Raw genomic sequence first — 27,622 nt, forward strand, 5'->3', positions numbered from 1 at the left:
TGTGAGTTGAAGAACATTGTTATTTTAAGCCTCTGAGTTTTAGGGTAGTTCAGGATGCAGCAAAAGTGAACTAATATACCAAGAAGCCCTTGCAAGTATCTCCAACTTCCACCCCTCAAAAGTCCAGGTAGTGTTTATTTGGAGGTGTCTGTGACAGGCAGGAGCAGTGCTTGGGATAGAAGAGCAGTGACTATATGTCTAAAGTCATTTGGGAAAAATTAAGATCAACTGAGCCTGGAAAAACAAGCTACGATATGTCACAGCCAATAAGACCTGTAGTTCCTCATAGAAATAAATCATGTATATCATGAGATGAGATAAGAACATGGCAAATTTTGCCAAATATCTAAGTGAACTCTGTCTCTATCCAGGAATTATTATTACTGTTATTTAATGTTGCTGTTATACCCACAGGTATAACAGGTATTTCTATAACCCCTTGGTTATACCCACAGGTTTGGCTGTAAATTGCAGGAAAAAATCCTCTTTCACTGCCAAGGTAATAAGATCTGGCTGTGTGTGGTGGCTCATGCCTGTAATCCCAGCACTTTGGGAGGCTGAGGCAGGTGGATCACTTGAGGTCAGGAGTTCGAGACCAGCCTGGCCAATATGGCAAAACCCCGTCTCTACTAAAAATAAAAAAAATTAGCCAGGTATGGTGGAGTGCGCCTGTAATCCCAGCTACTCAGGAGACTGAGGTGGGAGAATTGCTTGAATCTATGAGGTGGAGGTTGCAGTGAGCCGAGATCATGCCACTGTACTCCAGCCTGGGCAACAGAGTGAGACTCCATCTCAATTCCAAAAACAAACAAACAAACAAACAGACAAACAAACAAAAAACATAAGAAGATCAGAACTGCTTACCAGTTTGCGAAAATTAATCCATCTTACTAGCAGAGGGTGATTTTATTTCTTATTGAGGTGAAATTAATATAACATGCAGTTAGCTACTTTAAAGTATACAATTTAGTGGTACTTAGTATATCTGCAATGTTGTACAACTACTTCTTTGGAGTTACATAACTTTTTATCACCCCCTAAAACATCCGTACCATTAAATACTCACTCTCCATTGTCCCCTCCCCTCATTCCCAGTTTATCACTAATCTGCTTTTTGTTTTTATTATAGGATTTGCCTATTCTGGATACATCATACAAAAGGAATCATTCAATATGTGACCTTTTGTGTCTGGCTTCTTTCACTTAGTGCAATGTTTTTGAGGTTCATCCAAGTCGTAGGATGTATCAGTACTTCATTCTTTTTAGTGGCTAAATTATATTCCACTGTATGTATATACCATGGTTTGTTTATCCATGCATTTGTTGATGGACATTTTTTGTTTCTAACTTTAGGCTATCATGAGTAATGCTCTTATAAACATTTGTGTACAAGTGTCTGTGTGGATGCATGTTTTCATTTCTCTTGGGGTACATACCTAGGAGTCGAAAAGTTGGGTCATAAGATAGTTCCATTTTTAACATTTTGAGGAACCTCTAGCATTGGTTAAGATAATTGAAAATAAAGGGAAGAACAAATACTCTGACTGGTTCTTTCTCTTGGTACCCCAACATTTTGGTGCCTTAAAATTTTCTTCCTCGGCCGGGCACGATGGCTCACGCTTGTAATCCCAGCACTTTGGGAGGCTGAGGCGGGCGGATCACGAGGTCAGGAGACAGAGACCATCCTGGCAAACATGGTGAAACCCCGTCTCTACTAAAAATACCAAAAAATTAACCAGGCATGGTGGCAGGCGCCTGTAGTCCCAGCTTCTTGGGAGGCTGAGGCAGGAGAATGACGTGAACCTGGGAGGTGGCGGAGCTTGCAGTGAGTGGAAATTGCGCCACTGCACTCCAGCCTAGGCAATAGAACGAGACTCCGTTTCAAAAAAAAAAAATTTTTTTTCATCCTCATAGTTCATTATAAAGGATTAACAATAGGTCTAAAATGGAAAATATTAAGCCATTTTCTAATGATGCCCAAAGGTGAGATAAAAGATATATTTTAAAAAACAAATATCAAGCAAGTAATAACAGATGTGATAATAACAGATGTAGTAATACGGATGTAATAATAACAGATGTAGTACTACAGATGAAAAAGACTAAAAGAGATAAAGAAAAACATTTTGTAATGGTAAAAGAAATATTTATCCAAAAAGACATAACAGTTAAGATCTTACATGGAACCAACCACAGATTTTCAATATACATAAATCAAATACAGGTGGAACTATAAGGAGAAATAGACAAATTTATAATTATAGTATAAGATTTAAAATATATACTGTCTTTTAAAGACTGACAATATTTACCAAAAATAAGATTTATGTATTTAATTTTTAGAATTCATATAACATATTTAACAGGCTGCATCTAGTATCAAGCACATTTCTTTCTAACCGGTAGCTTTCAAGTGGTTGTTTGGGACACATGCAGCTAAGGCCAGGTGGCTCAGCTACAGTGACAAGTCACACCCTATAGGTGATGATAGATCCCATGGGTTTGGATAGTGTCTTAGGTCTTTCCCTTCTACATCTGAAAATATGTCAAAAGGACAGAGGGAGACAGGAACCTATTGTTCCAAAAGTAACCTGTACTTTGTCCTCCAAACTTCCCTCATTGATGCAGAAGGCAGGAGGAGCATCTTCTGAGAAGCATGTTTGCCTTTGTAGGGAAACCAGCACCCATCATCAGGGGCTTAAGAGGCATTTTGAGGCATAATCAGGGGCACAGTCAGGCATAGAACCGTGCTAGACTTCCTCTATTGGAGGTTCACCTCAGCAGTTTCTAAATTACCAAGTTGTCCAAAACCAATTAATTGTAAGAAGGTGCCAAACTATATCCTTGGAGCTTGCCTCTGGTGGCGCCCAGGCAGAAGGTACATCCCTGTGCTGGGGTAGCGTCCAAGACCCTCAGGGAACCGATAGGCAAGGCTGGGAGCCTGGAGTGGTTTTCAGGTTGGGAACATGCAGAGGTGTGGGGCCAGCTCCATCTGAGCCCCTGGCTGCCAACCTGGAGTGAGGACCTGCAGCTGCAACAACAGCAGAGCAGGAAAGGATGTTGAGAAAGTCCAGGAAAAGAAAGTCAGAGGGGCTGCAGTGGCCCCATTCTCCCTGCTGTCTGATTTCCCCCACATCTTCACCTTACTCCAGGCTGTAACGGAGCCCGGTGCAGGACACTGTGCTCTTCAGATTTCTTTTGCCAAATGGACTTTTTGTACTTGTAATTGTTGTTGCCTCCTCTCTGGTACTCTAAGCCTCATAGTCCTGTTTTTCTTGAATATAACTTGCTCCATATGGTCCCTTTAGATTCCTAGAAGAAATTTCTGCTGCATCATGTTAGGTGTCCTGGAGACAAATGAATTCAGCTTCTCAGAAAAGAGTTAAGTTCTAAAGTACACATCTTATCCTAGTGGTTAAGTGTTGTCTGGAGAATATTTAACCCAATAATATATTATGTTCCATATAGGATATTTTTTGCTATATCTGTTAGAACTGCTTTTGCTACTGTAAATGTGATATCTGTTGATGGGAGATTCTCCTTCCCTTCTTTGAACTGGGATAAAGAAAACAGTTGACCATATAGAGTTGTAAACCGAAAATAAAATTTGAAGGCCCTGGCAACCATCTGAATGGATACCCTCCTCTCCCAGGGCACTCTAAAATTTAACCTGAAAAACTGGTTCAGGCCAAGATGGGAAGTGGAGGTTGGCATGCCTCATTATACCCCTCCAGCATTAACATCAACACAGACCATAATTCTAAGAAGAAAAATTTAAAGTCTATTCTTTCTAAAGCCTGCTACTTGGCATACATACATGTATTGATTGATGCCTTATATCTCCCTAAAATATACAAGTTTTATCATGCAGGCAAAGATTTCAAGTAGCATGATAAAACCTTGGTCTCCACAATCCCTTATTGTAACCCAGATACCTTTCTACTGATAATAACTCTTTCAACCAGTTGCCATTGTATGATCATGCCACTTATATGATTACTGAGCACTCTAATGGTAAGAAGAAACTAAGACTAGCTGGTTGTTAGTCTTAACTTTAGCCAAGACCAACCCCAACTCAGTTACTTACCTAGGGATAGGTCTCAGGCTGTAGACTGCTCTCTACCATCCCAGAAGCAGGAGAAAGACCTCATTTTCCCTGTTAGAAGTGAGCTCAAACTCCACAAAGAAGTTACCTGCCTTGGATCGTCATGGAAGCAGGAAAACTTGCCTTCCTTGTTGGGAGCAAGTAGAACTCCAAAAAAAAAGCGGTGGGGGGGGATTTGTAAGGAAAAATAAACTTTAGATCTTGGGCCACATTTGGGGAGATCAGGGATTCTCTGGAGGGGATGCTCTCACACCTCAGCAAATTGTCCTGTTGGTTTGAGCCATAAAGTTAGCTCATGCTGGTACCAAGCACCAGGAGGAGATTTGTTAAAGGTCAGGGGCATCTCCACTCAGAATCCCTCCGTGGTTACCAAATGTGAACCCCCAAAATTTGAGACAGGTCTCAGTTAATTTAGAAAGTTTATTTTGCCAAGGTTGAAGATGCATGCCCATGACACAGCCTCAGGAGTTCCTGATGACATGTGCCCAAGGTGGCCAGAGCACAACTTGGTTTTATACATTTTAGGGAGATATGAGACCTCAATCAGCATAGGTAAGATGAACATTAGTTCAGTCTGGAAAGGCAGCACAACTCAAAGTAAAAGCAGGGCATCTTGAAGCAGGGAGGGGGTTCCCAGGTCACAGGTAGGTGAGAGACAAGTGGTTGCATTCTTCTGAGTTTTTGATTAGCCTCTCCAAAGGACTCAATCAGATACACATTTACTCAGTGAGCAGAGGGATGACTTTGAATAGAATGGGAGGCAAGTTTGCCCTAAGTGATTCCCAGCTTGAATTTTCCTTTTAGCTTAGTGATTTTGGGGCTCCAAGAAATTTTCCTTTCACAATTATATACAGTTAACAATACTGAAGGAAAGGTGGCAGGCAAACATACTTGCTTCTGGATGCAGATGTTTACATTTCTTATACCTAAGATGCTTATGAATTGGAATTGAAGAGTGAACGCTGAGCAAAATTTGTACCTGGTTTAGCCTTGCCACAGGGCTGCGTAGGGCAAACAGCCCCGGCCCCTTCACTTAGGATACATTTAGAGTTGCCCTCTGCACCTTCTCCCATCTTCCCATTGAGTACCTTCCAAGCAACAGATACTGTGGTGGTTGCTGAGATCTGACAAAGAAAAAGACTACTACTCAATATCTGAAACAAAAAGCTGAATCTAATGCTGCCTGAAGTACAGTCTCCTCCAGTAAAGCAAGGAGCTGATTGTCTATAGAAGTTTGGGGAGCATGAAGTTGAGGGATTGGTAGACTTTCAGAGGTGGGGTGGGTTGGTTGTTGCCAGCTAGGGAAACTCAGTTGTTTAGATGAGATTGCTGTGGACTGGCTGGCTTTCAAAAGCATAGGGTTGTTTCTGGCTAGATTTCAGAACTGTGTTCAGTTAGGTAAGTTGCCATCAATCCAGTAGACCAGATTATTTTATTTTATTCCTTTCTGGTTTATTTTTTGAGACAGGGTCTCACTCTGTTGCCCAGGCTAGAGTACAGTGTACAATTATAGCTCACTGCAGCCGTGAACCCCTGGGCTCAAGTGAACCTACTACTTCAGTCTCTCAAAATGCTGGGATTACAGGTGCGAGCCACCATGCTCAGCCCATTAAACCAGTTTGGAACTAGTTCTGGTGGTTACTTGCTGCCATAACTACAGCACATTTAATCTTTTCCCAAGAGCGTCGGAATTTTTTTTTATTTTCAAGTCTCTGCCTTCAAGAAAATCATAATCTATGTGGGGAATAGTCATGCAAGCTCTACATAGAGGCAGCATAACGGAGAAGTTAAAAGCACAGGTTTCTTGCTAAACATGAAAGACTGGAGACTCGCATTTCCTTTTGCTCCTTCCTGAATTTTCACCTAGATGACACTAAAGGGATTTTAAAAGGCACAAATCTAAGAGAAAGAACATGAAGGGAGACAACAGGAGGAGGTAGAAGAACAGTTGAGAGATGCCAATTAAATTTTGGAAGCCCCCAAATCAGTTTGCAATTGCTAACTGATCTAGCAGACCAGAGAAAGCAGAAACAATACTGCCTGCAGAGAGGGGAGCCGAAAAAGAAAAACCCTGCCTTCAAACCCTGGAAAATCTCAGGAATAGGTAGTATTAGTCATCTCTGAAGGTAGGGGTGAGAAGTGAGGCTGAAAACAGAAGGATGGATTGAATATCTGTGAATGAAGCAGTTAGACCCTTATATCCCTTTCCATACCATAGGCAGACAAGTAACCCAGCCCAGCAGAAAATGGAAAGGTATTGAATTGAGAAACTCAAACTCAGGCATAGGTGAAAGGCAGGAAGCTCTGCAGAAAGTAGGGGAAATAAGTAGAAATTGATATATCTCAAAGTAAGACTATAAAGCCTCCTTCCTTACCGTGGCTCTTAGAATGCTGGCATCTATAATATCCACCAAAGTATGAAACTGGAAGGAGAATTTCTCCTGGGGAAAATGGCCATGCCTAGAAAAAAGATTTAGAGATGCTGACACATTTCTGGGGAGGTTTTCCCTAGGGAATAGCTTGGGCCCTACCGAATCATTCTGCAATAAGTCTATAATTCAGTACATTGCACTTCTCCACAAAGGTTTTGTTTTTAGGTTTTAGTGCCTCACTCTTAGATATAAATGAATAGGTAAGAATCAGACATTTGAGGAAAGTTTCCAGCATGAAGAAATAGAGATAAAACAAACAGAAAAGAATTTGGAGGAAACTGAGACAATAGAGGAATCAGAAAAGTTAAGACCTACAAGTTATGGTCTCAGAGAGATAAAAGAAGCTATTGCATTCATGAAGAAAAAATGAGATGTTTTTTAAAAGCCATAGGTAAGCAAGCCAGGTTCAGTGTTATGCACTTGTAGTCCTGGCTACTTGGGAGGATTGCTTGAGCCAGGAGTGTGAGTCCAGCCTGGCAACATAGTGAGACCCTGTCTCTTTAAAAAAAAAAAAAAAAAAAAAAAAAAAAAGCATATGGAGAGGATAAAAGATCTCTTGAAAATAAAAATCATGATTAAAAAATTGATAGAAGTAAAAAAATTGCAAAATATTAAATCCAGCTTCTCTGTGTTTTAACTTCCTTCCCCAACCCCTTATCCTCGCCTTGAGACTGGGTCTTGCTATGTTAGCCTGGCTGGTCTCAAACTCCTGGGCTCGAGTAATCCTCCTGCCTTAGTCTCCTGAGTAGCTGGGATCACAGGTGCATGCCATTGCCTCCAGTTAATTTCCTTTTCTATAAAATGGGGATGACAGCAGCCACTAATTTATAGTGTGTCACGTGTATTAAATAATTTAGTACATGCAATGAGCACGTAGTTCTTGCTACATTATTTTTTCACTTGCTATTTCACCATTTAGAGCAGAATAGGTATCAGTTTTCTGTTCAGTTTTAGCACATACATAAGGCTATGTGAGTAATTTATTGGCTTCTTAGGAAAAATTAGTCTATGTAAACAACATAGAAAAGCATGTTATATTAGCTAAAAGTACTTTTAGGCCAGGCGCAGTGGCTCACGCCTGTAATCCAAGCACTTTGTGAGGCCGAGGTGGGCGGATCACGAGGTCAGGAGTTTGAGACCTGCCTGGCCAATATGGTGAAACCCCGTCTCTACTGAAAATACAAAAATTAGCCAGGTGTGGTGTCATGCACCTATAGTCCCAGCTACTTGGGAGTCTGAGGCAGAATCGCTTGAACCCCGGAGGCGGAGGTTGCAGTGAGCTGAGATCGCGCCACTGTACTCCAGCCTGGGTGACACAGCAAGGCTCCATCTCAAAAAAAAAAAAAAAAAAAAAGTACTTTTAAAACTGAACTAGTAGTAATTATTTCTAAGCACAAAAAGGCAATAGAAAATTAATGAGGCCTGTTGTCAGCTGTTTTGATCTCTAAAGTTAGAATGGCAGGTTGGGGATTGAAGTCCATTTGTTTTTTCAAAAATTGTGCACTAAGCACTTATTCCCACATGTCAGGCGTTGTACTACGTGCTGGCATTTGGTATTTTCATGATTGTGCTTTAAGAAATATAAAAATGACTGAAAAGCTTTTAAAAATGTAGGGTTAAAAATTAATGATGAGGAAATATCTCTCAGAAAGTATCTTTATCACAAAAAGATAAAGAGATGGAAAATAGAAGGGCAATATAAGAAAATTAGAAAATCAGCATTCAGCTCAGGAGATATAAAATCTGAATAACAGGAGTTATGTATATATAAAAAACACTATATATAATTCAATACCATATATAAAGTATTTTAATATAATATATATTAAGTATTTATATATTATATATATTAAGTCTATATATAGAGAGAGAGACAGATGAGAGACAGAGACGAGAAGAGCGAGAGAGAGTGAAAGAAATAGAGGATAAGAAGTTACCAGAGAAATAATTTTTAAAAAATTCTCAGAATTGAGTTTCTGATTGATAGGGCCCACTGAGTGCACCAAGGTACCTCATCTTGAAATTTCAGAATCCTGGGGACAAAAAGAAGATCATAAAGGCTTCCCGAGGATTTAGAATCATAATGGCATTGGCTACTCAAAGGTGACACTGGAAACTGTGAGACGATAGAACAATGTCTTTAAAATTGTCAGAGGAAAAAAAATGATTTCTAACTTGGAATTATAAACAAATCACATGTGAGGATAGGGCAAGTTTTAATCTCTAATATTTTACCTCAATCTTCCTTTTTTCAGAAAGCTACAAAAAAAGAAACTCAAAGGATTAACTTAAGATCTAGAAAGTGGGAAATTTATTACAAAAAAAAAGAGACAACAGGAACCCCCAGGATGAGGGTGAAGGTAGATCTCAGACAATGGCTAGGCAGCAGCGCTAGAGAGCCAGCAGTCCAGATTGGTGCAGGTTAGAAAGCTTTGGGAGAGGTAGGTCCAGGAAAATGATATTCCTACTATACCTGAAGAACTTAAATGTACTGAGATATAGACAACTGGGCTAGAGTTTAGGGATGATAGAGTGATTCAAAATTAAATGTTGTCTCCAGAGAAAAAAGTGACACTGATGTATTTCATTTGTTTGCCTAGAAAACAAGATTAGATGAGATTTTGTTTGCCTAGAAAACTAGGCGAACTTCCTAGTAAGTGCTTAACGAATTGTAGCTATGTAATATGGATTAATACCATAGAGAAATATATAAAGCTGCATAAGAAGACTTGTGAAAGTAGAACTTAACCCTGTCAGGAGGAGATAGGAAATGTGTCATAGTAGTAGAAAGCCACAACGGGGTATAAGTGGATGAATAGAGTTTGACAGGTGATGAGTGGAAAGAACATTCCAGTGTAGAAAGGTATAAGCTGTAACATAAAAGTCTGAAAGATATGTGTTAGCAATGATAATATGAGCCAAGAAATTATATATTGTGCTTAGTTGACTTTCAAGCCTAAAGTCTACAGATAAATTGTTATAGACATTTAGGATCTCAGGGAATATTGCTCCCACGAACTCTTCCTGAGGAATGAAGTAGAAAATTAGCCTCAGATAAGCAAAATGACTAGAGAGGCATTGACATAAAGACTGTTGGCACTGGTCCTTAATAGGTCTAACATCACAAAACGAGAGATAACCATACATTGTATACGTCCTGCAAGAGCATGGCAAGAGCACAGCTGTGAAGAAGCAGTGTCAAGAAAATTAAGCTTAAGTCTAATCATGATGGAAACCTAAGATGGGTGGAGACTAAACTGAGAGAAAATTTGGAAGCCCCCAGGCCCTCAGTTCCATAAGGACGCGAGGGAAGGGTAGGAGTGAAGAATGATGTTAGACTCCCAGTGCAGGTCATGTTCCAGTATTTAATCCAACTTTTTTTAATCTTTAAGCCGATGACACCTTTGGATATTGCCTATGATCTCTGAATCACACAATGTTGCTTTGCCTTAATTTTGGCTCTCTGATGAAAATATTGAATTAATCACACAGCTCGATTCCTAGCACATTATCATCATTAGACTAAGCAAGGTCCTTCTCTTGTTTTAGTTATTCCCTATTAATCCCATTTCCCACTTGCGTCTCCTTCCTCTCCTATAGGCAAACATTCTAGTCTTTTTAATGTGGTTTTTTGCTTGTTTCTTTATATAGTTCTTACAAAACAGGTATCTTTGTATGCATGTGGATTTTTGTTTTACAAAAATGTGCACCATATACATCTTAGTCTTGGGCATTATGCTTTAAGTTCAGCCATGCTGCAATGTGCAAATCTGATCTATTGCTAATCTACTCTTCCAGTGATGGACACCAAGATTATCTTCTATTTACTGTACCATAAATATTGTTACAATGCACATCTTTGCATATGTCCCCTTGGGACATATGTGACCTGAGACTATGGACCTGAGACTATTTGAGCACGGGAAGGAGCTTAAATACTGCCCAACATTCATTCAATGATAATTAACAAGTATTTATTGAATGTTACTATAGTACCAGCTACTATTTTAGCTTCTAGGCACATAGTAGGAAACAAGATAGACAAGGTCCTTGCTCTCAAATAGCTCACTTTCTAAAGAAACAGAACAAAGACTTTTTTGGGGGGTAATTGTCCTATGCAGAGAAGGAAAACATTGTGATGTGCCAGTGTCAGAATGGCTATTTAGATTAGTTAGATAAGAATAAACACTAGAGCTAAGATCTTGAATGACAAGAAAAGGTCAGCTAGGTAAAGAGCTGGGTTAAAAGCCTCCTAGGCAGAGGACACGGTAAGTGCAATGATCCTGAGGAGGGAATAGCCTTGACACATGGGAGAGCAGCAAGAAGGTCCAGTGTAGGGATGAGAAGGAGTGTAATGGAAGAGAAGTGCATTGGTTATCTGTTGTTATATAACAATATTACCACAAATGTAGCAGCCTGGCACAGTTTAGCTGGGTCCTCTGCAAAGCTGCAATCAGGGTATTGGCCAAGGTAGGGTTCTCATGGGAGGCTCATCTGTGAATCTGCTTCCAAGCTCAAGCAGTTTTTGGCAGAATTCAATTTTTTGCAGGCTCTTGGCTGGAGGGCCTCAACCTCTTGCTGGCTGTTGGCTGGAAGCTGCCCTCAGTTCCTTGCTGTGGGGGCCTTCCCCTCATGGCTGCTTGCTTCCTCAACACCAGCGAGAGAGAGAGAGAGTTTCCCAGCAAGAGAGGTTATAGTCTTGTGTAAGGTTATCACAGAGGTGATGGCCCATCACCCTGGCTGTATTCTGTTGGTTAAAAACATGTCCAGGTCCTGCCCACTCAAGGGAAAAGAATTATCCTGGGATGAATACCTGGAGGTGGGGATCATGGGAACCACATTACGGGCTGTCAGCCACAATGAGGAAACAGAGGTGGAGGTTGGGGGAGGGTTTATATCATGAACATCATCTTAAGCACTATAGTATGAACTTGTTTTTTCTAAGTGAGGTAGAGAATCATTAGGAGACCTGAGCAGGAGATTATATAATATTTTAAATTCTTAACTATCCCTCTGCTTCAGTGTCTAAGAGAAATTGTAGTGAGGTCAGCAGGGAAGCAAGAAATCCATAGGAGGCTGTTGCTGTAGAGAGGAAACAGTGGCCCGGCTTCGATGGAGAGAGAAGTGGACAGAATTGGGATATGCTTTCGAGGTAGAGTTGATAGCACTTGCTGACAGTTTACTGGGGGACTGTTCACAGACAAATTTTAGTAGTTTGCCCAAGTTCACAAACTGTCACTGGAAGAGCTAGAATTAGAACCCTGCCTGCCTGGTTCTTTGTCCTGTTCTTTTTCTACTATGCCATTATAGACACCATGATATGTCCAGTACATCCTCTCTATACCAACTCTCATTACCTGCCCTCTACCTCCTACCTGCAAATCTTGCTTTAAACAAATAAACAACTATTGCACAGGCTGCTCTGAAGAAGAGGCATTGTTGCTGCAACTCTAAATCATGTTTTTAGAATTGGTAACATTAATAGTTACAGTGTCAGGTAGGCATAGCAAAAGCAATGATCTTAGAGAAAATGTGTCTACTCTAGCATTTGCATTAAGCCAGACTACCCTTCTATGTAGTAACTTCTGTGATGCCCCCTGTACACGTTTATAGAAGTCTGGGTAGCCCAAACAATGCAAAGCATGGGGAAAGAGACTAAGCTGTCTTCTTGATTTGTGCCATCCTGAGATGTGGGGGTTTTGTCTTATGAATCCTTTATGTAGTGCCCTACTTCCTTTCCCTAGGCTGTCCTGATCCTTCCATGCGATGTATTCTTCCCTGGCTACTTTTAGAGTAGATAATGGCACATGAGTGGAAACTGTTTTTGTAAGAATAAGGACCAATTACTGAGTATTATGACAGGCAATGTGCTAAGTACTTTACATCTATTAGCTCATTTAATCATCAAAACACTCCTATGAATTATAGTCTCATTTCAGAGGAAATAAAACTAAAGCTCTAAGAAGCTGACTTATTAGTTAGTGGTTTTGCTTATCTGCATCTGAAGGTAACTGTCTCTCCTAGAAAAAAATAATTTGCCTCAATAGTGAAACATTTAACATTTAAGTGAAGTTCCATTTAGTCTTTTTCCCCCATGTTGTTTTACTTATTGTTAGACATTTTGAAAGAAACATTACGAAGCCTTTAAAAGTATACATCTTTTAAAATTCCCTATGAAAATCAACATGTTGTTTATTTTCCTTTCTTCTCCATGGCCCCGAGATAATTTCAGTGCCAACCTACATGAATAATATGCATGCTCTCAGGATTCCTGCTGAGATTAAGGGAAAAATTCTTATTTTAAAAGTAATTTGCTGAATTTTTTCTGGCACAGACATCTGCTTTAAAGCTTTAATTAATGTTGCATGGTTTTAAAGAGACTAGTTTCTAATAGCCCGAAAAATATCAACATTATGAAGAAGATGAAACAGATGTAGGAACACTCAGATCAAATAAGGAGCTCAATTATCTTTGGAAGGTAAACGTTGCTGACCTCTACTTTTGCTGCCTGATACTAATCACAAATAAAAAGAATCCTAGGAGGGCAATTCAGATGGGGCAGCTGGGAGCGGATACTGGAAAGAGAAGTAGGGAAGTACCATAGAAAAGGTAAGGCAGCCAATGAAGGTACTTTATTTACCAGCTACCTTGTGGAAAAACCCTAGGAGGTAATGTAACGTACAAACCTCAGAATTATCCCACTAGAGGGATGATGGAGCTGAAAAGTCAGGGGTAAATGCTGCTCCTTGTGCCTTGTGTGTATGGTGGTGGTGGTGGTGGGGGGTTGAGGGTACTGGTGTTCATTTTCTGTGCTTTTGATCTTCCTATAATCCCATAAGACTCCTTGTTCAGTTGGGAGGGGGACTCTCAGGCACAGAGATGGGACTCTCAGGCACAGAGACTGAGCAGATATTGACAGTTGGAAGTCACAGAAACACACTGACAGGTCTGAGGAATGTGAGCTGGGCATGGCAGCACTTGCTACACATGCTGTGTTAATGATGGGGAGGATAAATAGGTTGCATATGTTGCTGATGGGCGTTTAAATGTGGTTACTTCTATGGAAATCAATTTGGAAACACCTATCAAAAGCATAGTTGATTCAGTAATACTGCTTTGAAGGTTTTCTCCTACAGATATATTCATGAATGTGCAAAATGATGTATGAATAAGGTTAATTGCATCACTGTAAGGCAAAAGGTTGGAAATATCCTTAATATTTTTCACTAGAGGACTGGTTAAATTATGGTACCTTTATTTTTTTGTATAAATTTATGAGTTCCAAGTAAAATTTTGTTACATGCATAGATTGCCTAGAGATCAAGTCAGGGCTTTCAGGGTATTCATTTCCTGAATAACTTACATTGTGTCCATTAAATAATTTATGATACATTTAAATGCAATACTATGCTTGTTTGAAAGAATGAGGAAGCTTCTTGTATAACGGTATATGGTTGATTGCAAAGATATACTGTTAGGAGAAAAAAGCAAGATGGAGCAGTGTTTGTATGTGAACACATCTGGATTAAAAAAAACGGTGATGGTGGGCCAGGCGTGGTGGCTCATGCCTGTAATCCCAGCACTTTGGGAGGCCGAGGCGGGCAGATCATGAAGTCAGGAGATCGAGACCATCCTGGCTAACATGGTGAAACCCCGTCTCTACTGAAAATACAAAAATTAGCTGGGCATGGTGGTGGGCACCTGTAGTCCCAGCAACTCGGGAGGTTGAGGCAGGAGAATGGCATGAACCCCGGAGGCGGAGCTCGCAGTGAGCCGAGATTGCGCCACTGCACTCCAGCCTGGGTGACAGAGCGAGACTCTCTCTCAATAAATAAATAAATAAATAAATAAAAATTTTTTTAAAAATGGTGATGGTGGTGGGAGAATATATGTTATATGTGCATAAAATCTATGGAAAGTCCCACCAAAGATAGTTAATACTTGTTAACTTGGAGGAAGGGAACTGAGGACAAGAGTGAGGGGATACTTTTCCTTCCGTATAGCAACTATATTCCATTAGCTACTCAAAAATAAAATGTAAACAATTTACAAAGAACATTGTATCTTGGGGGCAGTTGGGAGCTGCTAAATTTTGTTTTAATCTTTCACTGAATAGGTGATCAGACCTGTTGGGATGGATAGGCAGTTGGGTGGGATGCAGAGTTTCAGAGAGTCTAAAGGGAGAGAGAATGACTGGATAGAGAAGGAACCAAAGTTTAGTTCCCAGGGCCAAAGCACCAATCAGGGAATAGTATTCAGCTGTTAACTTGTCAGGCAATGTACTTGGGTAGGTAGGGGACTCAGTCTGAAGGTAAATGGTATCAGGCTATCAGTTTTAACTGCATTTTTAAAGATTCTGTATGTCTATTTGGTATCCACTTATCACAGGACCAAATCATATTTACCTCTGTTCTGTAAGTCGGCGTCCTGGGAACTCATGTGCAGACCACCTGATCAAGGTTATGGCTCCACATACCTTCTTATCTAATTCTCACATACCAAGCCACTGTTTGCCCTGCCCTAAATCATCACAAGGCCAGGTATCAGGCAACTAGAGATCACCTCTATAGCCCAAAGCCTATTGGAATTATTCAAACTAGTCAAATCCTAAACTGTTTCCCCTGCTCTGCCTTGCATTTGCTGCAGAACCCCAGTAAGGGCTCTGGTCTATGCCTTCCCCTCACTCCTGCTTCTGCCCGGCAGAAGTCGGCATGAATAGAGCCTCCTTTTCGCCTTTTGCCTTCTAGACTTCCAATGCTCTCTGCCATGAGTGTACACATTTCTACTTAAAAACAAAAATAAACCCAGAGCCCTTAAAAGAAAGTTTTATTAGTATATAATTCACATACTGTATCACACCATATATATTAGTTTTATATGGCTACAAATTACCACAAACTGGGTGGATTAAAACAACAGAATTTGTTTCATTGAATATCGTTTTATTTTATTGAATATTTACAGAATTTTGTTTTATTTTACATTTACATAATTTACAGAATATTGTTTTATTTTATTGAAAATATTTATTTTCTCACAGTGCTGGAAGACTGGCCATCCAAAATCAAGATGTCGGCAGGGGGACGCTCCTGAAGGCTCTGGGGAAGAATCTTTTCCCTCCTTTCTATGTCCTGGTGGTTGTCAGCACTCCTTGGTGTTCTTTGGCTCGCTAACTAAATTGCTTTACTGTCTCTGTCATCACATGGCCTTCTTCCCTGTGTCTCCTCCGTGTCTTCAAATCTCTCTCTTCTCTCTCTTTTTTAAGCCAGAGTCTCACTCTGTCGCCCAGGCTGGAGTGCAGTGGCGCGATGTCGGCTCACTGCAAGCTCCGCCTCCCGGGTTCACGCCATTCTCCTGCCTCAGCCTCCCCAGCAGCTGGGACTACAGGCGCCCGCCACCAAGCCCAGCTAAGTTTTTGTATTTTTAGTAGAGACAGGGTTTCACCATGTTAGCCAGGATGGTCTCCATCTCCTGACCTCGTGATCTGCCTGCCTCAGCCTCCCAAAGTGCTGGGATTACAGGCCTGAGCCATCGCACCTGGCCCCGAATCTCTCTCTTCTTATGAGGACACCAGTCCCTGGTTTTAGGTGTCCATCCTAATACAGTATGGCCTTATCTTAACTTGATCACATCTGCAAATATCCCATTTCTAAATAAGGTGATATTCAAGGTACAGGGGTAGGACTTTAACATATCTTTTTAGTGGATACAAATCAACCCACACCACCATACAATTCACCCATTTAAAGTATACAATTTAATGGTTTTTAGTATACTCACAGAATTGTGCAATCATTATATCAACTTTACAACATTTTCATTGCCCCACAATGAAACCCTGTCCTGTATGCATTAGCAGTCACTCCCCATTTTCCTGCAACACTCCCCCAAGTCCTAGATAACCAGTTATCCATGTTCTGTCTCTATAGATTGCCTATTCTGGACATTTCATATAAATGGAATAATATAGTATGTGGTCTTTTGTGCTGGCTTCTTTTTTTTTTTTTTTTTTTTTGAGATGGAGTCTCACTGTTGCTCAGGCTGGAGTGCAGTGGCGTGATCCTGGCTCACTGCAACCTCCACTTCCCAGGTTCAAGGGATTCTCCTGCCTCAGCCTCCCCCATAGCTGAGATTCCAGGCGCCCACCACCACGCCTGGCTACTTTTTGTATTTTTAGTAGAGATGAGGTTTCACCACATTGGCCAGGCTGGTCTCCAAGTCCTGACCTCAAGTGATTCACCTGCCTCGGCCTCCCAAAGTGCTGGGATTACAGATGTGAGCCACCGTGCCTGGCATTGCTTAGTATAATGTTTCTAAATTTCATACATGCTGTATCAGTACTTCATTCTTTTTAATGGCTGAATAATATTCAATTGTACAGATATAACACATTGTATTTAAGCATTTATTAGTAGATGGGACATTTTGGTTCTACTTTATTACTTTATTTATTTATTTTTAAACGAGTCTTGCTCTGTTACCCAGGCTGGAGTGCAGTGGTGCAATCTCGGCTCACTGCAACCTCTGCCTCCCAGGTTCAAGCAATTCTCTGCCTCAACCTCCTGAGTGGCTGGGATTACAGGCGCCCACCACCACGGGCCCGGCTAATTTTTTGTATATATATATTTTTTTTTAGTAGAGACGGGGTTTCAGCATCTTGGCCAGGCTGGTCTTGAACTCCTGACCTCGTGATCTACTTGCCTTAACCTCTCAAAGTGCTGGGATTACAGGTGTGAATCACTGTGTCCGGCCTGGTTGTTTCTACTTTTCGGTGATTTGGATAATGCTGCTATGAAAATTTGTGTTCAAGCTTTTGTGTGCATATGTGTTTTCATTTCTCTTGGGAGTATACCTAGGTATGGAATTGCTGGGTCATATGGTAACAGTATGTTTAACTGAAGAACCGCCAGACTGTCTTCCAAAGCAGCTACATCATTTTACACTCCCATCAGCAATGTATGAGGATTCCAACCAATTTTTCCACGTCCTCGTCAACCCTTGTTATTATCTTTTCTTATTATGATCGCCTATGTAGGTGTGAAACGATATCTCATTGTGATTTTGATTTACATTCCCCTGATGACTACTGATGTTGAGCATCTTTTCATGTACTTATTGGTCACTTTTATCTCTTGTTTGGAGAAATGCCTAATCATATTCTTTGCATATTTTTTAATTGGGCTGTCTTTTTATTAATTAGTTCTAAGAGAGTTCTTTATATATTTTTGTACAAGCACCTTATGTATAATTTACAAATATTTTCTCCAACTTTGTGGGCTGTCTTTTCACTTTCTTGATAGTGTCCTTTGAATCACAAAAGTTTTCAATTCTGATGAAGTCATAGAAAACTTATCTATGTTTTCCTTTGTTGCTTGTACTTTTGATGCCATATCTCAGAAATGAACTTTTTAAGGACATATTGTTTATTAAAAATGAGTAAATCATTTATGTGAAAAATTCTGGGCTAACAAAGTCATGGTGAATAAGAAGTATTTTTTCAAGTCACAAAATAACTTGTACCACTTTAGGCTTTCTTTTTAGAGTCACTTTTTTTGTGTTTCACTTAGGATTCTTGTCCTTGTACAAGAATAATAATTATGTAATTACCATTCATTCAAATAGTTACTGGTGTATAATATTGCTGTGATTCCTATTTGTATAACTAACATTTCTGTTAATGTTAGTTCTAACTTGTTCACAGAAAGTAAAAAGAATATAATTAAAATAATATGAAATTCTACCTTCCAAAGCTAATCCAAAGTTAAAGTTTATTTTATTTTATTTTTATTTATTTATTTATTTATTTTGAGACAGAGTCTTGCTCTGTTGCCCAGACTGGAGTGCAGTGGCGCGATTTCGGCTCACTGCAAGCTCTGCCTCCTGGTTTCACACCATTCTCCTGCCTCAGCCTCCCGAGTAGCTGGGACTACAGGTGCCCGCCACCATGCCCGGCTAATATTTTGTATTTTTAGTAGAGACGGGGTTGCACTGTTAGCCAGGATGGTCTTGATCTCCTGATCTCGTGACCTGCCCGCCTTGGCCTCCCAAGGTGCTGGGATTACAGTTGTGAGTCATTGCACCAAGTTTACTTTAATAAAAAGATGCTCACTATATTTTAAGTCAAAATAGCAGAATTGCAAAATGTTTAGTACATTCCTATTTTTGTAAAAAATTATATTGATATTTTCTTGGAAATAAGTCTAGAAGAATATAAGCAAAAAGTTAATAATGGTAATCTATGGAGAGGGCAGTTTTCATGTTTTTGGGAAAATACTTTTTCTGGTTGGGTATAAAGACTGAATGTATGCTATAAAAATAAAGTGAAAACATCTTTCAGCCTTTTCCATGCATATTTAAAATGAAATATTTTACAAAATCACAATCTTACTAAATGTTTTATACCGTGTTTTATCCTGTGCTTTTTTCACTTCATATAATATGATGTCATTGAATATTCTTTGAAAAGATGATTTGTATACTTGAATTAAAATTCAAGGCTTAGAGTCACATTATTTAGCCATTTCTCTATTGTTGAATGTCTAGATTGTTGTTTACAATTTCCCACCACTTAAAAAAATGTGGTGCCTAACATTTTCATAGATAAATGATTGTTTGCATCTCTGATTATTTTGATTGGGGAGACTCCTAAAATAAAGGTTACTGGATCAAAATATATGAATATTTAAAAATGTCTTCCTGAATGAATTCCTTTGAAGACACTGTAACACTGAATTACTTATTCTTTTTGGTTTCAATTCTTCAAGTGTAATTGCCTATTTCTATACTTTATTTAGTGCAAGGAAGCAGCAAGGGAAAGGCATGAAGCAGCCTGGAGTGCATGTTGCACTAGAGGGCAGGAGACCTAGATTCTTTAGGTCTTGGAAAACTCACAAATTTCCAGCAGCTTTATATACCTAATCTTTCAAATAAGTGGGGGTGGGATTCCTGAGTCATAAATTCCACAGTTCTCTAGTTCTCCTTGGCTACTAGGAGAAATGCTGGGCTTCGTACTGTGGGAAAAGCAGTAAATACAGGTATCTCAGTGGAGGATACGTTTTCATGACCTAGTCTCTAGACACATGCTTTTACAGAAACAAAATGAAATCCTTAACAATGCGGTTAATAGGTAATATTACGTCTGTTTTATTATCAGCTGTTTTACAGCTGAAAAAACTGAAGCCCACAGAATTTCAGTAACTTGCCCAAGAGCATTCAGCTAGTAAGGGGCAGGAATAAGAGTCCAGTCCATGTGTGTCTGGCTCCAAAGCCCATGCTGTTGACACTTTACAATACTTCAAAGTTGGACAGAAATCGTATTTTTATGGGCTTGATATTATTGATTTAATGAAACACATTCACAAGTTCTATGCTGATTATTCCTCCTCTAAAGAGCTTTTATTTCAAAGGTACTTAATGGTGGAGCACTATTAATGCATTAATTTCAATATCAGAAAAACAGTATCAACAAAACCAATAGGAATGTATAATTATAATTTTATGAAAAAATAAGCCTACCAAAATATTAATCTTACAAACCAGATATTTCTCTAAAAATACTCTAAACTATTATGGCAAGTTTTCTTTTCCTACCTGAGGTCTACATTTCTCAGTTCTTTACTTTCATAAAAAGCTTCTCTTCTCAAATATTTGAATAGATACTCTATGAATCAGCAAGTATGTGACAATACTTTATATATGTGTGTGTGTGTGTGTATATATGTATATATATTTATTTTTTTTTTTTTTGAGAGAGAGAGTTTCGCTCTTGTCATCCAGGCTGGAGTGCAGTGGCGCAATCTTGGCTCACTGCAACCTTCGCCTCCTGGGTTCAAGTGATTCCTCTGTCTCAGCGTCCCAAGTAGCTGGGACTACAGGGGTGCACCACCACGTCTGGCTGATTTTTGTATTTTTAGTAGAGATGGGGTTTCGCCATGTTGGCCAGGCTGGTCTTGAACTCCTGATTTCAGGTGATGTGCCCGCCTCGGTCTCCCAAAGTGCTGCGATTACAGGCCTAAGCCACCATGCCTGGCCGAAAGTACTACATTTTTAACAACCTTATGTTACTATTCCCTGTCTTTTTCTTTCTTGGCCTTATTGTTATTTTTCTTGGTGACTTTCTCCCTCTGTCTCGGTGGCAATTATCCACAAAGTCTTGTAGAGCCAATAAGAAACAGACTTCTATCACCCACAACAATATGTCTAAGAGAATTTCTCATCTCTCTACTAATACGCTACCAGGTTTCACATCCTTAGGTGGATTGATCTTTCCAGTTTCAACAATATGAAGCTATATGAATTTTAAGTGACTACAGCATAACCATCCTGCAGCAATTGAACATTTGTCAGACAGTGCATATTTAAGAGCTTCACATTTTCAAAGGATGTAAAGTCTTGCTGTTTTTGTAGAAATCGAACCATCCATTATAAAAGTCTTTAGTATTTTTGTCTTTCGGGTTTTTTGATTTAGTCGTTTTTGCCATTTACATCTATAGCTTTTACTGAATTCCCCCACTCAGCTCCATGAAGACAGAAGCTATATTGTCTCAGTCACCATTACAGCCTTATCACCTACTACATAGCAAGTGCTAAGTATCTGTTGAATGAATGAATGAATGAATGTATTCTTCTATCAATGATTTGAGACAACACTTTTTATATTTCAAATATAGTTATTCCCTGCTAAGCTTGGAGGTGGCATGCCACAAATACTGCCTCACAGTTGGCAAGAAAAGTCACGGTGTTATAGAAAATAGGGAGTGAGAGAGGGGAAAATAAACCAAACTCCTGACAAATAAAAGTTTTGGGGACATGTGCTTTCAAAGTAAGCCAGACTTACTGACTTTAAAGATCTCCTCTAGCAGAAAAGCTTTTATCTGAATCATCTCTGTAACTTGTTCAGAAGCCATTGCTTCAGGAGTATCTACTGTGGTATGTTCTCCTATAAATGTCATGCCATACATATACAGACTGTACCTTACTGGACTTGAAATTTAATTACTTTTGCTTTTGCATTCTTTCGTGATCCATTTTTATAATCCTTATTGAGAAGTAAATCTGTATAGATTTATTCATTTAGGAGAATATCCATTTAGTAGCAAATTTAAAATTTATAGCCTCCTTTTTGCCTGGCCGATTAGAAGGCAAACATTTCATGACTAATTTGACTGAAATACGGTTTTTAGATTCATCATTAGCTTGGGCTACAACTCAGGTTGTGCTGTAACTTTGTGTCAACTCATTGATCCAACAGTGTGTCCTTCACATTTTTTCTTATTATGGCCACTGTTTTTTGTGTCATCAAAGGTGAAGGCACAGCCTTCCTCTCCTCATGTTCAGCATCTTCTGCTCTTTCTCTGGTTATAAACAATGAGTAAAAGAGAAAATCTAGTATTTATCTGACTCTTGAGAACACATACGGGATTCACAGATTCAAAGTTAAAATGCAACATTAAGGTACGTTATGTCACCAGGGACTGAAAAGAACACAGATAATAGATGCCAAAAAATGTATTAAGTAATGTTAAAATTAATTTTGTGTGAAGTTGACCAAGGCTTTTAAAACTAGACCTTTGTTTCCTTGATTATTCTTCTGAATTTTCTCTGTTCTCTTGCTAGTCTCAATATTTTTTATCAGAGCGTCAGGGACAGACAGGACCTAAAAAACTCCACTTGGTGTAATAACTAAACACATGTTGGGGCAAAGTATTGCTGAGTGTGTCTGTGTGTGTGTGTGCTTTTCTTGTTTGGTCTCAGACCTTCCTTTCCTTAATAAACTTTTATGTATTTCTAGACTTTTCTCTTAATTTTATGTAATCTTACAAAATTTTTTTACAGCTTTCTCTGGGTGCCAGTCAATAAATGTGTTTCACATGAACAAATAATACAGCTTGAATAAACTCAATCCTATTATTGCAGGTTGCGAAGTCACCTACTCCGTTTTTATGGCAATGTCGATTTGGGGCATTCTGCTCTTACAGGCTGATTCTCCTGTAAGGAAACGGTGTTTATTCCCCATCCTACTATGAAAGATGCTATCTGAGAGGCAAAGGTGCCTCTGCATTTCACGATTGCCCACTGGGCTAGGACAGCCTCAAGCTCGGCTTATCTGGCAGTTCCGCCAAGGGCGCGCTGCCCTCCTGGAGCTATTGGAGTCACCTGTTCAAGGTCGCGAACCCACCGGTGCAGCCGGCAATCAGCGAGGTCCAGCGGGGCTGCGCGATTTCCGCTCTGCCCGCGTTCGGCGTCGCCTGGGCCCCCACCTGGTGCCCCGCAATCTGCGCAAAGGCTGTGAGACCGCGCCCTCTCCCGACCTACCCCACCAGCCCAAGCTGGGCCCGGAACTAACACCCCATAGGCGCAGGCGGCCAGCTGCAGCCGGGAAGGGGCACCGGAAGAAGGCGGTGGCGGGGCGGCCGGGGGAGGAGCGAGCCGGGGCGGGGCGCGGCCTACAAAAGCCACGCGCGGCGCGGAGGGCGGGCCTGGGCGCGAGCGGCAGAGTCGGCGGGGTCCCTGGCGCCGCAGAGGCCGCGGGCGAGGACCGGGAGGGGAGAGGGAGGAGACAGGAGGAGGAGACGCGAGTGCGGGGTGGCGCCGGTCCACCTCCGCAGCGCTCCTGCCTCCCGCCGGCTTTGGAAGGCGGGCCCGGGCTGCGGCAGCGGCGGCCTCGGCTGCCTGGGGAGGTGAAGTCCGGCTGCGGCGGCCTCGGTCGGCGCGGCGGAGGGAGGCGGCCGACCCGGCGAGGGTGGGCAGGTCTGGGCGGCCGGCGCCGCGGCGAGGTGGAGGGGCGGCTTGGTATCCCCTGGGCGGGGCGGGGCTCCCGTGGGCCGTGGGCCGTGGCCCGTGCGTTTTCCTCCAGGTCAGCCTCCCCCGGGGCCTTGCAGAAGCGGCTTCTGCGTCCCCGGGGCGTCTGTGGGAAGGGTGGGGGTCGGTGCCTGCAGGGCTCTCCGTGGCCGCTCGGGAGAGGTGCTCTTCGCGCAGGCTCGCCCGGAGACCTGAGGGGGTGCTCGCTGGCGTGCATGGGGCCTGTTCTGTCCTTGCTTTGGGGATGCTCCTAAGCGGGGAGAAAGGGATACCGCGGGTGCTTGGAGGTCGAGGGAGGGATACCTAAGTGCGCAAAGGCCACCGGTTAGGGCAGGGGAAGGGCTCGCTAGAACGAGCTTTAACTGGTTGGCTGTAAACAGTTTCAGGCTAGTCTAAACCAAACAACCGATAATCAACGCGGAGTTCCTGCAGGTTGAGAGAGTACCTGGCTGCGAATGTCCAGTAGTGATGGATTGCCTTGTAGGCCCCAGAGCAGTTGGGGAAGTTAGCTTTCTTGTTCAAGAAGCTGCTGGGTCACTTAGAGCTATGAAAGAATGTTGTGAGTTTGGGATTTTCTTTCAAATGTTCAGGATTGAGGTTAGGGCTGGTGGTGAGGATCATGTAAAGAGGTTTGAGTGGCTGCCTTAGGTCCCGGTGTGGGAAGCTTATTCTTTTGGTGTCATCACGTGTCCATGGGAATTATTTAGAATGTGGTCTGCCCTCACGAGAGGAAAGGAGCTGTGAAGCCATTGCAGTTCTTCCTCCCTATGTGGAAAATCGAATTTCTGGAAACATCCTCTATATTGGAGATTTTGCCTACGTAAAGGCTATCCTTATTGGCTAGCGGCACTAATTACTTTAAAAGTAGGATGGAAGTACAGTATCTGAAGCATCACTGGGTTTTGAGCTCACTTCTGTGGAAAAGAATTTAAGGGAGTGGTCTAGACTTTCCAGGGAAGTTATTGCCTGGCTGTGTCCCTCTAGTCCTAATTTTATACTTAACTTTCCCCCACCTCCTTCAGCCTCATCTGTTTCAATGGTGCAACTCTCTTCATCCCCTTTTGGTTACCAGTCACCTTCAGGCCATTCAGAGGAGGAAAGAGAGGGGAATATGAAGTCAGCCAAGCCCCAAGTGAACCACAGTCAGCATGGGGAAAGCCAGCGGGCCTTGAGCCCCCTGCAGTCTACTCTGAGTTCTGCTGCATCTCCTTCCCAAGCATATGAGACCTATATTGAAAATGGACTCATATGCCTTAAACACAAAATTAGAAACATCGAGAAAAAGAAGGTAACTTTTTTTTTCTTCCAGTTCTGTATATGCGTGATCTTAAAAGATTAAGGAGCTGACAATTTTCTTTCAGAGCTCGTAGGTGTTCTTTACTAAAAATTTAACTAATCTTAGGTTTAGCTGCTTTAAACAAGCAGGCTACATGTTGGAAGTATTAAACATTTTCTGTTTCATTTGTCAAAACAACTGAATAAAAATATTCTTCATAGTAAAATTATGCATGCTGCTGTTGAAATACTTTAAGAGCTAGCTATTTTAGGTCAGATTAATTCCTTATGTAGTATTAATGTTTCTTTTCATAGATGTGTTAATAGCTGATTTTCTAGCTTGTTTTCCTTGTGACTTTCTGCAGCAGTTGATATTGCAGTATTACTGCTGCAGTCATTGGAAGGTTTAACCGTGGTAGAACTAGAAAATGTTTTACCACTTACTTTTGTGTTGTTAAGTGAGGATTTAAGATTGCTAGGTGAAAGCGTTGTAGTCAGCCTTGTAAAGAGACCCAGGAGTTAAGTCTAGCTACAGAAAATGCTGTTGTAAAGATCTAAATCGTTCCTCATTTCCTGAGTCATGTAGCCTGTGAAACAGACTGCACGTTGCTTTGCTGTATTATGATTCTCTTCTGCTTTTGGACAGGTGAGGTTGAGTAACTGTCTGGACCTATGGGCTCTTAAATACTTTTGTGCCAAGACCTAGTGAAACCTTAAAGTTGCTTTTAATGGAGGGGTGTGAAGAGACTCTTCAGAGTCTGGTTGACTCTATTTCTTTTCTTTTTTCTTTTTTTCTTTTCTTTTTTAAGCTAAGAAAGTAGTAAAAAGGGCAAGTTGCTAGTAGCTTCTCTGTGGCTCTCACCATTTGTCTTTTTAATGCATGCGGTTGATCACAAGTGTGATAAGGTAGGTCAGCACAGATTCCCCATCAATATGATAAATGGTCAAAGCAGGATCTGTTGACAGAGCCTCCCTCAGGTGGAGGACCTACATATATGTATACGTATGCTCTCTAGCTTACCTGTAGTAGCTCTTTAATTTTGAATACCTATCTGATAGTACCAGTACTTCCTTCAACCTTCTGGGAAAGATTTTTGCCACTAAAGCCAATACAGGAGGAGCCTAAAAAGTGCTTTTAGAATACCATAGTGGGGCCGGGCCTGGTGGTGGATCACACCTGTAATCCCTGCGCTTGGGAGGCCAAGGCAGGTGGATCACCTGAGGTCAGGAGTTCGAGACCAACCTGGCCAACATCATGAAACCCCGTCTGTACTAAAAATACAAAAAAAATTAGCCAGGCGTGGTCAGGGGTGCTTGTAATCCCACCTACTCAGGTGGCTGAGGCAGGAGAGTCGCTTGAACCCGGGAGGTGAAGGTTGCAGTGTGCCAAGATCGCGACACTGCACTCCAGCCTGGGCAACAGAGTGAGATTCCATCTCAAAAAAAAAAAAAAAAGAATACCTTAGTGGGTTTATGTCATTATTATGGGGCCAATAAATGCAATTTATTTTTCATAATTTCCTTAAGTATCAAATATAATATGAAAAATAACTTCAGGATGAGCCTACTGTAATGATAGAAAAGAATTCTTTTATGTTTCTGTACTTCCAATAGGAGTTTCCTTTTAGGAAAATGCCACATAATTCAACAGGTAACTGAACTAACAGTTTAAGCATGAGATTAGAGTAGGGCTTCTCAACCTCTACACCACTGACATTTGTACTGGATAATTCCTTGTTGTAAAGGACTGTCCTGTGCATTTTAAGATGCTTAGCAGCATCCGTGGCCTCTAACCACAAGATACCAGTAGCACTCTTCACCCCCCCTCCCTCTCCCAAGTTGTGATAACCAAAAATATCCCCAGACATTGCCAGGTATCTTTGGGGGACGAGATTGTCCCCTGTTGAGAAACTACTGTGTTGGGGACATATGATTTACTAGGTAAGTCCCCTTGGGTTAAGTAGTCTAGTTTGTTATTAATAGAGTCATTAGGAGAAAATAGTTTTATTACTGCTTAACTTTTGTAATTCTAGACTCATGTGATTCTGTGTATTTTTTCTCCCCTGACTGGAACTCATCTACAGTTGCCGCATGCCTTATAGTAAAATGGTAGTCTTGCAGATTGATAGCTTGCTTCAAGGACTTTGTTTTCCTAGAGACAAAGTCTGGCATTTAGTTTATTTGCTTCTGAATTTTATATCAGACTATAGTAGATACAAGTTTCTCTTTTGTAGCTCAAACTGGAAGATTATAAGGATCGCCTGAAAAGTGGAGAGCAACTTAATCCAGACCAGTTGGTAAGTGGCTTATGATCTTTTAGTAAGACTTGCTGGTTTTCTTTTCTTAATAAAACTCTACATGGATTTAGTGAGACCAGAGTCTTTATAGCACACACACACAGTTAAAATCCACAGTTTGTTCAAAACTGTTTCAGAAGCCTTTGTTGTTTCTACTGTTAGATCTCAGATATGACTTTCTTTTCTGTTGACTAGAAGACAGTATGCATGGGGGTGTAGATTGTTAAACAGGAGTGAAATTGTAGACTCTCACTAAGAGTTAACATATAGATTTAAATTAAACTTACGTGCCAGAGTGGACTGAAGGTGAAGAGAAGGGCATACTCTTTCAGCTCTTCACTGGTGTATTCTAAACCTGACATCTTTGTGCTCCAAAATGTGAAAGAATATTTACTGTAGCTTACCTTAGTTTTCTCTAGCTGCCTCACCTTAATTCCTTTCATGGTCTCTTCCTACTTTTCTATCCTGGATTTTTGTGTCGCCTCTCAGGAGGCATGTTATCTGATAGATATCTGGCCTTTAAAAAAAAGAAAAACTTACTATAAACATTAGGCTACTTGCATTTTTTCCATTGGTTAACTTGTCAATGATATACCTGGTAATTGCAAATTTTATGTAATTTGTGAAGGAGAGTTTGCAATGTGGAAAGGAAACAGTGCTTTGTGGATGTTTGCCATTTTGACTTGATCATGTCTCCTGGCTAAGAAGGGACA

General features: G+C 40.9%; 1 protein-coding gene and 1 long non-coding RNA gene across 51 annotated transcripts in view; one reads left to right on the top strand and one right to left on the bottom strand.

Moving 5' to 3' along the window:
- Nucleotides 1–1,984: 1,984 nt before the first annotated feature.
- Nucleotides 1,985–22,893, bottom strand: LOC105484259 (uncharacterized). The gene is made up of 2 exons (XR_988829.2): nucleotides 22,693–22,893; nucleotides 1,985–3,347 (listed from the first exon to the last, which is right to left on the bottom strand). It is a non-coding gene; the product is annotated as an uncharacterized lncRNA (long non-coding RNA).
- Nucleotides 22,894–23,014: 121 nt separating this feature from the next.
- LOC105484188 (caprin family member 2) overlaps nucleotides 23,015–27,622 on the top strand; it is a 45,766-nt gene continuing 41,158 nt past the window's right edge. For 13 of the 50 annotated variants that reach the window (XM_071071933.1, XM_011745630.2, XM_071071934.1 and 10 more), the window contains exons 1-3: nucleotides 23,015–23,216; nucleotides 24,410–24,625; nucleotides 26,847–26,909. In XM_071071933.1, coding sequence (XP_070928034.1) covers nucleotides 24,449–24,625; nucleotides 26,847–26,909 — 240 coding nt within the window. In that variant the 5' untranslated portion in view covers nucleotides 23,015–23,216; nucleotides 24,410–24,448. Of the gene's footprint in view, nucleotides 23,287–23,505; nucleotides 24,626–26,846; nucleotides 26,910–27,622 lie in introns of those variants that run through there. The other 37 variants (XM_071071947.1, XM_011745622.3, XM_071071948.1 and 34 more) reach the window with 7 other exon arrangements.

Source organism: Macaca nemestrina, chromosome 10 (genome assembly GCF_043159975.1).
Source record: "Macaca nemestrina isolate mMacNem1 chromosome 10, mMacNem.hap1, whole genome shotgun sequence".
In the NCBI taxonomy this organism is placed as follows: Eukaryota; Metazoa; Chordata; class Mammalia; order Primates; family Cercopithecidae; genus Macaca; species Macaca nemestrina.